General features: G+C 40.4%; 1 protein-coding gene across 1 annotated transcript; it reads right to left on the bottom strand.

Moving 5' to 3' along the window:
* Positions 1-1,272: 1,272 nt before the first annotated feature.
* LOC113888787 (dual specificity protein phosphatase 12-like) lies at positions 1,273-10,082 on the bottom strand. Its single transcript, XM_027535779.1, has 6 exons — positions 9,697-10,082; positions 6,925-7,038; positions 6,714-6,832; positions 5,827-5,923; positions 5,334-5,520; positions 1,273-2,423 (listed from the first exon to the last, which is right to left on the bottom strand). Exons 1-6 carry the CDS (start codon positions 10,038-10,040, stop codon positions 2,247-2,249), a joined length of 1,038 nt encoding a protein of 345 aa, XP_027391580.1. The 5' UTR covers positions 10,041-10,082; the 3' UTR covers positions 1,273-2,246.
* Positions 10,083-11,484: the final 1,402 nt, after the last annotated feature.

Genomic DNA, 11,484 nt, shown 5'->3' with positions numbered 1-11,484 from the left:
AGGAGAGCAGAGAATATATTAATCTCATTTCGTGAAGCGGAGAAGGCAATGGCACCCTACTCCAGTACTCTTGCCTGGAAAATCACATGGACGGAGGAGCCTGGTGGGCCGCAGTCCACGGGGTCGATAAGAGTCGGACAAGACTCAGCGACTTCACTTTCACTTTCACTTTTCACTTGCATGCATTGGAGAAGGAAATGGCAACCCACTCCAGTGTTCTTGCCTGGAGAATCCCAGGGACGGGGGAGCCTGGTGGGCTGCCGTCTATGGGGTCGCACAGAGTCGGACACGACTGAAATTGACTTAGCAGTAGCATTTCGTAAAGATGAAAAATGACTCAATTTTCAAAAGACCTGCTCACTTCCAAGAAGATGGTGATCAGTGGAACCAGATTAGAGCCACTCTCTAATAATTCTACTTCAGTACTGTTTTCACTGTACCACACCGCCTCTGAAATAAGGTTAATATTGCTGTTTTCAACAAATGTATAAATCCTAATGTTTTACACTGGTATTCCTAAATATTAAAAAGAATTCTTTTTTGAGAACAAAGGCATAATGGATTTTCTATCTATCCCCCACCCCCTGCCAAAAAAGAAAAAAACAAAACACTGAAAGACTTTAAATCTGAAAAGCCTGCTGAGGATGTTTCACAAAATTTCAAAATTTACATAAAGAATAGTCATGTATCCCAAAACGATCCCTCACTGGCAAATACTAATTATCACTCAAAAAAGATACTGTTTTGTCAATTCCCCTGGCAACAATATAAATTACAAGGCAGAGGTTTTATCTAGTTTGTTCAGTGTATCACCAAATTGCATACAACAGGTGCTTGGTAACTATTAACTGAACTGACAAGTATAAATTCAAGTAAAATCTACATAATTCTCTGTGTCAGATGCCACAGTGTCATGGATAGGTAACTTGAACAGCATGAAACGGCTGCTACTCAACTACTTTTTACCTACAAAGAGGCAAAGGTTCAACCTAATTGCTTTTAATAATCTTTCTGGAAAACATTACAAAGTAAAGAGGTAAACAGCTATTATGAAAGCTAAGACAGAAACGGAGAAATTTTTTCTCCTAAAAAAAATGTATTAAATGAAAGTTGCCAAAGGCTCCAGGTCCTATTCTGAGATACTCTCAAGAGTCAACTGTAACAGTCCCACCCTTTTAAAGAGGATGGTGATTCACACTTCTTTGTATTTAAAGTAACTTCCATGTTGGTGTTTATGTACATATAGATATACTCACATGTGAAGATATGTAATATGTATTAAGAACATGGACTACTTTATTAGCTATTTCTGATCTCATGTAAATGTTCAAACATCTAATCAGGTACAATTCTAACTATTATCAATGAGTAAAATAAATTCATCTCCAGAGATCACATTAAAAAGCTAATCTGGACATATTACCTTTCCCAATACTCTTAACACACCAGGCTAAAAAGGTGACTGATATGCAGTTACCCCACATTTAATTTTATTCATCATTAGAAACATACCTAACATTAATATATTTCTTTAAGCAGATTACTTCCAAAAGTATCTTAAACACATTTTTCTAAAAACTCAGATAACTGGGATTCCAGAACAAAAGTAGAAAAAAGACATTTTAGTCAGCATTTTACTGATGTCCTTTCCTTCTACATTTCCAAGAAAAATCCAGACTTACGTGGCTTTACTAATGTCCCTTAAAAGAAAATCTCAAAACACATCCAAGAAAATTTGCTTTACATTTCTAGAAATAAAAGGATGTCACTTAAATATGACAGTTTTAAATTTTTGGACATTATTCTGTCCATCTAGACCTGAAGAATTCTTAACTAACATTCCAAAAATCACAACTGTAAGGAAGTGACGTATGTGTAATTATGGCTGATTTGCATTTTTCTATAGCAGAAACCAACACAAGATTGTAAAGCAATTTTCCTCCAATAAAAAATAAATTTTTAAAAAAGATGGGGAAAAAATCACAACTTTTAATATATATGAAATAAAGAAAGTATCCAGGTTATAGAAGATTTTAATATCAAAGTATAATTTACATGATTAAAAAGTTCTGATTTCTATACAAAGTATTCTACGTAGACAGTAATAAGAAGCTGACAATGTATAATTTCTAAGTAACATCAAGTGATTTTATCTTCTCACATTGCAAATGAAATGTTAACAGCCTAAAAACTACACAATCTGCCACGGATGACAATAAGGAAGAGCAGCACATATCAGCAAGTCATCACATGTAACGAGTTCCTGTTTCTCTTGTTTGTGATCCCCACATTGGCAGCGTTTTCGTTTCGTCCACTCTGCTCTTATGTATTTGAAAAGCGGGTGCTATCCATCTGCCACATGAGCACTGTTCACCATACCAGTTGAAAGAACCCAACTTGGCATTGCATTTGGGGCAGAGAAGCTAAAAGAAAACAGATGTGTTACTTCTTCTCTCACTTTTATATAAAACAAGTAATTATCTTTGGTAACACAGGATATAAAACAGTTAAGACATGGCTCATAGTTTCAAGGAGTTGATGATCTAACCAGTGAGAGGAAACGTAATGGCAATTTATTATAAGGGATAGTAGACTGCAATAATTCTTAAGTATGTTGTACTCTGGGAGTACAGAGAAGGAATAGATTAATTCCAGAATGAAAGGAGAAAGGTGAAGACTGAGGCATGAAACAGAAGGCTTCATGACTGTGGCATATATGTTGACTTTTTTTTTTACCTAAAGACTTAAATTTTTATTTCTAATTAGCTAGTACTAAGACTAGAGCATTTCAAGCAAACAGTACAGACATGAGCATACCTGATCCACACTTTAAATACAGTGTCATCATAAACAAGATGAGACAGAAAAATCTTTCATTATCCACACACCATATTATGTGTTTACTTTTAAACCAACTATAAAGTTTGTACATAAAACTCAGAACTAAAATTGATTACATAACTATCTACAAGTTTTTAGTTTGACAAAATATACCACATTCCTCAAAACAATTAAACATAGAGTTACTGTATGAACCAGTAATTCCAATTCTGGGTATATTTTCAAAATAAAAGCAGGGACCCAAACAGGTATTTGTATATCCATGTTCATAGCAGCATTATTTCCAATACCCAAAGGGAGGAAGCAACCCAGATATCCGTGGATAGATGAGTAGACAAAAAAAATGTGGTATACACATAAAATGGAAGACTATTCAGCAGTAAAAAGGAAGGAAACTGACGCACGCTGCAACATGGATGAACCTTGAGGACATTATGCCAAGTGCAATAAGCCAGCCACAAATTTATGAGGCACCTGGAGGAGTCACATTCATAAAAGCAGAGAGTAGAACAGTGGTTGCCAGGGACTGGGGAGGCGGGGGTGGGGATTAGTGTTTAAGGGGTAATTAGTTAATTAGTGTTTAATGGGTATGGCATTTCAACTGGGGAAGATGGTGGTGATGGTTGCACAATGCGAACATTCTCAATACTACTGAATTACACACTAAAAATAGTTAAAATGGTAAATTTATGTTATGACTATTTTACCATAATTTAAAAAAACCACATTCATAATATATGTATGTCAGACCATTTGTGCCGTACACCTTCAACTTATACAATGCTGTATATCAATTATATCTCAATAAACTGAAAAAAAAAAAAACAAAAAAAAACTGTGTATCTCAAAGCTGAGATAAGCAACAGACTGGATAAAACACCTGCATTATGTGAAACACTAGACGACATAAACAGCTCCTAAATTCCTTAGAAAAAGACAAAACCCATTGAAATGCACCAAGGATATGAAGGAAATTTCCTGCGAAACAAAGTATAAATGGCTGATAAGTACATAAGGATGTTGGTCTCAGCAGTAGTCATAGAGATTCAAATTAAGACACCTTAGGATTAACATTTTTCATCTCATAGACAGACAAAACCTTACTGATTTTATAATATCCATATGCCAACGGTATGGGGAAGTGAGTACATGCATTCAACGTTAGTGAAAGGCAAATTTGTGTGGGCATTGTTAAGGTTGGCCCAGAATATTAGTAATATTTTAAAATGTACACTCTTCAAGCCAGGAATTCCACTTTTAGGTATATATTCTATAATAAAGGTACAAAGAAGTATGCACAAATGTGACCTAGAATATGTCACAAAAAAATAAAATAAGTGCCTTTATCTTGGATGCTTTCCAGATTAAATACAAGCAGCAAGGGAATTCCCTGGGCATCCAATGGTTAAGACTATGCTTTCACTGCTGAGGGCCAAGGTTCAATTCCTGGTCAGCAAACCAGGATCCCACAAGCCACAAGTGGCAGCCAAGATAAATAAAAGCAGCAAGGCATAAACATAAGCCACAAAAAAAAAACCGATAAAGTGGACTTCAACAAATAGTATCAAGAGTCAGAAGTGACTGCTGTACAAGGTTTATTTGGTAGCAATAACAATGGTGACAGATTCTAAAACCTGTGAACATACTAAAAACCACTGAAAACATACTAAACATACTAAAAACCACGTACACTTTCCATGGGTGAATTATATTGCAAGTGAATTATATCTCAATAAAGCAGCAGCATCTGAAAACATGGGTTTGAATATAGGGTACCCCCTTCTAGGCAAGACATTAACTAATGTAAATTAAGTTTCCTCATATATAAAATGTGAATATATATCTGCTCTATTTTATAAAATTATTGTATTCTTCAAATGAAATACAGTGAGAGTTTCATAAAAACTCACTATACAAACTTAGATAATCTTTAAACATCATTACCTCTTAGATTAAGAATATCTTTACATTAATATCAAGTAAACCTAAAAAGAGTTGTAGTGGTCACATGATGCTCATATGAGCTGCATTCTTTACAATTAGTAAGAAATGATAAAGAATCTCATAACAAATATATAAAACTGAAAGAATCAAGAAAACAGAGATACATAGAGCCAAAGGAGAAAAAGGAAGATTAAGAAGAAATTTTAAATCTAACTTTAAAATCTGTGATTTGCCCTATTTCTTACAAAGCTCAAGTTCTGCTAAATATATTCTAGTTTGTCTTAATTTGAAAAAATATAAACAATAGCCTTAAAAGGAATTAACTGAGACCAAAAGCTCTCAACCAGAAAGTGGATCACTGTTTTAGATCATCTGGTTTTTAATTAACTAATTTATCTTTGATAGAATCTTGCCTATCCTACAGAGATATAATCTTTAGAAAGAAAGCAGTTAAGATGGAGTAAAACACTAAAGCATGGTTTAAAATGAAAGAAGGAACAAAATACAGATGACATAATAAAACTAAAGAAAGTAAAATGTGTTCTCACCTGTCCATCCATCACTCCCAACAAAGTGGATTCCATCCACTGTACAGGTTCAATGAAGTAAGATGTACACTGAGCCTGACTCCCTGCGGAAAGCATGGGGGATGCCGTCATCCTCTTGTGGGCAAAGGCTATAGGACCACTTCCTTCATTATGATCCAAAACGCTAGAACTTCTAAATAAAGATCGCCTGCAACCCCCAAACAAACAAAAACATTAATGATTTCCAAAAGAATGGAAAAATAGATTAAAAGTGCAGTTATTTCTTAGAGGGAAAATTAATATAACAAAGATTATGCTATTTTAATTTTTGATAACCTCTACAAGTAACCAGATAACTTTTAAGAATTCATATTCTCCTTGAAATCAGATCTGAATATGAAATTTCTATATTTTTCCATTAAACAATCTTCCTACAAGATTTTAAGAAACTGAAACTTTCAGTACTTTTCTACTGAGACAAAGTAAAATCTCCAGAGGATACAAAATATTTTACCTGCACTTTCTACATTTGTAGAGACCCCCATCTTTCAATCCTTGTGAAATGGCAGATGGGTCAACAGCAAAGAGTTCTTGAGGTAAGTTCTGCAATTCTACGTAACATAAAACATATCCACTTGTCAAAATCAACTCTACATTTTCAGACAAATTCAGTTTGTGTCAAATTGAGGCAAGTTGCTCAGTGGTAAAGAATCCACATGCCAATACAGAAGACAAAGGTTCAATCTGTAGGTTGGGAAGATCCCCGGGAGAAGGAAATGGCAACCCACTCTGGTATTCTTGCCTGGGAAATCCCATGGACAGAGAAGCCAGTCCATGGGGTCACAAGACAGTCAGACACAACTTAGCAACTAAACAACAAAATGCTAATCTCAGAAATTAAAAAAAATCTCCCGTGTTGAGGAACGAGGACGAGGTGGGACAGCACAGTGATGCAGCCCTTGGCTTCCAGGCACAGACTGCCTGACTTCAAGTTCGAGCCAGCCATTTACAAACCATGTGACCCTGAACAAGCTATTTCTTGCTAAACCATGGTTTCAAAATGAAATAAAAGTACCTGCTTCAAAAGTGAAATAATGCACCTGAAGCATCTGGTGTCAGAGTAAACCACATCTACAAAGGACTGAATGTGCTGTGCTTCGGTTGCTCAGTTGTGTCTGACTCTTAGCAACCCCATGGACTATATAGCCCGCCAGGCTCCTTAGTCCATGGGATTTCCGAAAGTAAGAATACTGGAGTAGGTTGTGATGACCTCCTCCAGGGGATCTTCCCAACCCAGGGATGGAACCCAGGTCTCCGGCATTGTGGGCAGATCCTTTACCCAGGCTGAGCCACCAGGGACGCCCAAAAAGGACTGAATACATACTGCCAATTATTACTTACCTGGATACTTCTCTGTAACCTTTTGTAAACGATATTGTTTATAAACTGCACTGGAGGTATCCACTTCACAGCCCATTGCCTGGTATAATTTCAGTTGCCACTCAAACCCCTCATTCATCCTGCAAGGGCAAACAGATACAGAGTTAAATTTTCTTTAAATAAATAAAACTGCATCACAAAAGCAGAATTATTACTGTATCAAGTAACTCACTTGGCCTCTGGCTTGACAGTCTTAAGGTTTTCATAGGCTTCTTCAAAGGTAAGCTGGTCAGTCTTCATCATAAAAGCAGTTATTACAGTCACACTTCGACTGACCCCTGAATGACTGAAAAAGAAACCTTTAAAATATCAAATAGCAACAATTACAAAAACAAAAAAACCCACCCCTATAAATGGTAAAGTTTGGGTCCACTTCTTGTCTGCTTCTTCTACTCAGGTAAATCCTATGCCTCTGAAATACTACTGCTACACAAAAGAAGTATTCCTTGATTTCCTTATTCACTTTTAATTCTGAACCATGTGAATGTACTACCTACTGAAAAATAATTATACTAATTTTTTAACACCTCACAATGCCTTCAGATAAGAAAGCCTTCCTCAGCGATCAATGCAAAGAAATAGAGGAAAACAAAAGAATGGGAAAGACTAGAGATCTCTTCAAGAAAATTAGAGATACCAAGGGAACATTTCATGCAAAGATGGGCTCGATAAAGGACAGAAATGGTATGGACCTAACAGAAGCAGAAGATATTAAGAAGAGGTGGCAAGAATACACAGAAGAACTGTACAAAAAAGCTTCACGACCCAGATAATCACAATGATGTGATCCCTCACCTAAAGCCAGACATCCTGGAATGCAAAGTCAAGTGGGCCTTGGGAGGCATCACTACGAACAAAGCTAGTGGAGGTGATGGAATTCCAGTTGAGCTATTTCAAATCCTGAAAGATGATGCTGTGAAAGTGCGGCACTCAATATGCCAGCAAATTTGGAAAACTCAGCAGTGGCCACAGGACTGGAAAAGGTAAGTTTTCATTCCAATCCCAAAGAAAGGCAATGCCAAAGAATGCTCAAACTACCGCACAATTGCACTCATCTCACAGGCTAGTAAAGTAATGCTCAAAATTCTCCAAGCTAGGCTTCAGCAATAAGTGAACCGTGAACTTCCAGATGTTCAAGCTGGTTTTAGAAAAGGCAGAGGAACCACAGGTCAAATTGCCAACATCCGCTGGATGAAAAAAGCAAGAGAGTTCCAGAAAAACATCTATTTCTGCTTTATTGACTATGCCAAAGCCTTTGACTGTGTGAATCATAATAAACTGTAGAAAATTCTAAAAGACATGGGAGTATCAGACCACCTGACCTGCCTCTTGAGAAACTTATATGCAGGTCAGGAAGGCACAGTTAGAACTGGACATGGAACAACACACTGGTTCCAAATGGGAAAAGGAGTACGTCAAGGCTGTGTACTGTCAGCCTGCTTATTTAACTTATACTCAGAGTACATCATGAGAAACGCTGGGCTGGAAAAAGCACATCTGGAATCAAGATTGCCAGGAGAAATATCAATAACCTCAGATATGCAGATGACACCACCCTTATGACAGAAAGTGAAGAGAAACTAAAAAGCCTCTTGATGAAAGTGAAAGAGGAGAGTGAAAAAGTTGGCTTAAAGCTCAACATTCAGAAAACTAAGATCACGTCATCTGGTTCCATCACTTCATGGGAAATAGATGGGGAAACAGTGTCAGACTTTGTTTTTAGGGGCTCCAAAATCACTGCAGATGGTGATTGCAGCCATGGAATTAAAAGACGCTTACTCCTTGGAAGGAAAGTTATGACCAACTTAGATAGCATATTGAAAAGCAGAGACATTACTTTGCCAACAAAGGTCCGTCTAGTCAAGGCTATGGTTTTTCCAGTGGTCATGTATGGATGTGAGAGTTGGACTGTGAAGAAAGCTGAGCACTGAAGAATTGATGCTTTTGAACTGTGGTGTTGGAAAAGACTCTTGAGCGTCCCTTGGACTGCAAGGAGATCCAACCAGTCCATTCTGAAGGAGATCAGCCCTGGGATTTCTTTGGAAGCAATGATGCTAAAGCTGAAACTCCAGTACTTTGGCCACCTCATGCGAAGAGTTGACTCATTGGAAAAGACTCTGATGCTGGGAGGGACTGGGGGCAGGAGGAGAAGGGGACAACAGAGGATGAGATGGCTGGATGGCATCACTGACTCGATGGACTGAGTCTGAGTGAACTCCGGGAGTTGGTGATAGGGAGGCCTGGCCTGCTGCAATTCATGGAGTCGAAAAGAGTCGGACACGACTGAACGACTGAACTGAACTGAATGGCTTCAGAACAAATCTAAACTCTTTTGCTCTTGGTTTTAAAGGCCCTGGAGATCTGGTCCCAAACTTCTATTTTATCTTTATATATTTATAACAAAGGCTGGCTGTAAAATTGCTGACTCAGTAAGCGTAAACTGTTGTTATTATACTCCTTCTGCCACTGCTACGTCCTAATCAATTTTTCTCTCCCCAAATCTCCCCTACATTGGCCACGCCTGCCCCAAACAAGAACAATGAAAATAGCCTGCTCTCCCTCTTAAGTCTGAATAACCTTAACCTCTGTTCATCTCTCTTACTACACACCTCGCATCCCAGTCTGCATTTCCTCAGTATGTGTCTCGCTACTCGAGAAGAGATTTAAACTCTTTAGGTGTAGAGACTTAGTCATTTATCTGAAGATTCCTCCTACCCTGGAAAACTCAGCGGCTGCAGAATGACCCAACATAAACAAAATGAATGAAAAGCCTGCGCTTCGTCAGGGGACCGCGTCCCGCCCACTCCTCTCTCTGACACAAGCCTACGCAAGAGGGAGCTGGGACAGCCCTCTGGTCCTCTTCTGGGCCCTGGGAGGGAAAGGGTGAGGTGGGCCAGGGTAGAAGCGTGGCGAGGTTGCTCTCCCCACGGACCCGACCACTCACCAGTGCACCAGCACCGCGCGGCCCTCGGCGCGAGCCTGGACGATGAAGGCCACACAGCGGTCCAGATGACTGAGCAGGTCGGTCTCAGGTTTGTCCAGCGCTGGCACGAAGAGACTCCGTAGACCCTCGACCCCAGCCCCCGTTTTGAAGTTAGGCTCCTCCGAGTCCACCGTCAGCACTGCCGTGACGGCCGCCTCCCTCAGGTGGTCTGGCTCCGCGACGGCCGCGGCTCCACCCAAGAACAGCCCCGGACGCACTTCCAGCATATGCCTGGCAGAGCTGGCCCGGCTCTGGCTGCCGATCTGGTGCTCCCAGCCATGGCTCCCCTCCTGCGCCTCCAACATGGCGGCGCCCGGGGGCCGGGCAGCGGCTGGCCCTACCACCGAGTAGGCAATAGGCTAGAACGTCCTTACTTTAGGCCCAGCCGGCTGAGTTGCGCCGCTGCTGTCTCGGAGGATTTCGTCGACCGCGGGAATGTGGATTTACTGGGGAAGGTGACTTCGGCCTGGGCGGAGCTAAACCCCATTCGCAGCCGCTTCTGAACCCTAACGCAAATACCTACAGGGTTTCTCAGGCTCTTAGGGTTGAGATTTTTATAGATTTCTGCAGAAGCAGAAAATGGATTCAAGTTGAAATGATGGTCACACCAACTGAGTCAGTACCATAATCTTATGCATTTGAAATACAACGCTTTTCCAGTACGTATGAAATCATTTGTTTGTAGTTCTTCTCTTGTAACTTTTTACTTTTTTTTTCTTTTTGCCCCCCTCCTTTTTTTTATTGGTATGTGACTTCTTGTTGGTGTATATTCTGTATGTTTGAAAATATTGATCCCATGGTTTTGTGTCAGTGCACTCCAAAGACCACCAAGAATCCACGTGTAGTTTTAAATAAATTGAGTTTATTACTCAATCATGAACTGTAGAATTTTGGGAAATGCAGGTCTTAAGAGAATGTTGCTGCTGCTGCTAAGTCACGTCAGTCGTGTCCGACTCTGTGAGACCCCACAGACAGCAGCCCACCAGGCTCCCGTCCCTGGGATTCTCCAGGCAAGAACACTGGAGTGGGTTGCCATTTCCTTCTCCAGTGCATGAAAGTGAAAAGTGAAAGTTAAGTCGCTCAGTCATGTACGACTCTTAGCGACCCCGTGGACTGCAGCCTACCAGGCTCCTCGGTCCATGGGATTTCCCAAGCAAGAGTACTGGAGTGGGGTGCCTTGCTGCTGCTGCTGCTAAGTCACTTTAGTCATGTCTGACTCTGTGCCACCCCAGAGTCGGCAGCCCACCAGGCTCCCCCATCCCTGGTATTCTCCAGGCAAGTGGGGTGCCTTCAGATCAGATCAGATCAGTCGCTCAGTCGTGTCCGACTCTATGCGACCCCATGAATCGCAGCACGCCAGGCCTCCCTGTCCATCACCAACTCCCGGAGTTCACTCAGACTCACGTCCATCAAGTCAGTGATGCCATCCAGCCATCTCATCCTCTGTCGTCCTCTTCTCCTCCTGCCCCCAATCCCTCCCAGCATCAGAGTCTTTTCCAATGAGTCAACTCTTCGCATGAGGTGGCCAAAGTACTGGAGTTTCAGCTTCAGCATCATTCCTTCCAAAGAAATCCCAGGGCTGATCTCCTTCAGAATGGACTGGTTGGATCTCCTTGCAGTCCAAGGGACGCTCAAGAGTCTTTTCCAACACCACAGTTCAAAGGCATCAATTCTTTGGCGCTCAGCCTTCTTCACAGTCCAACTCTCACATCCATACACGACCATAGGAAAAACCATAGCCTTGACTAG

Source organism: Bos indicus x Bos taurus, unplaced genomic scaffold (genome assembly GCF_003369695.1).
Source record: "Bos indicus x Bos taurus breed Angus x Brahman F1 hybrid unplaced genomic scaffold, Bos_hybrid_MaternalHap_v2.0 tig00001786_arrow_arrow_obj, whole genome shotgun sequence".
Taxonomy (NCBI): domain Eukaryota; kingdom Metazoa; phylum Chordata; class Mammalia; order Artiodactyla; family Bovidae; genus Bos; species Bos indicus x Bos taurus.
The sequence above is the reverse complement of the archived record's forward strand: the minus strand, read 5'-3'. Positions and strand labels throughout refer to the sequence as shown.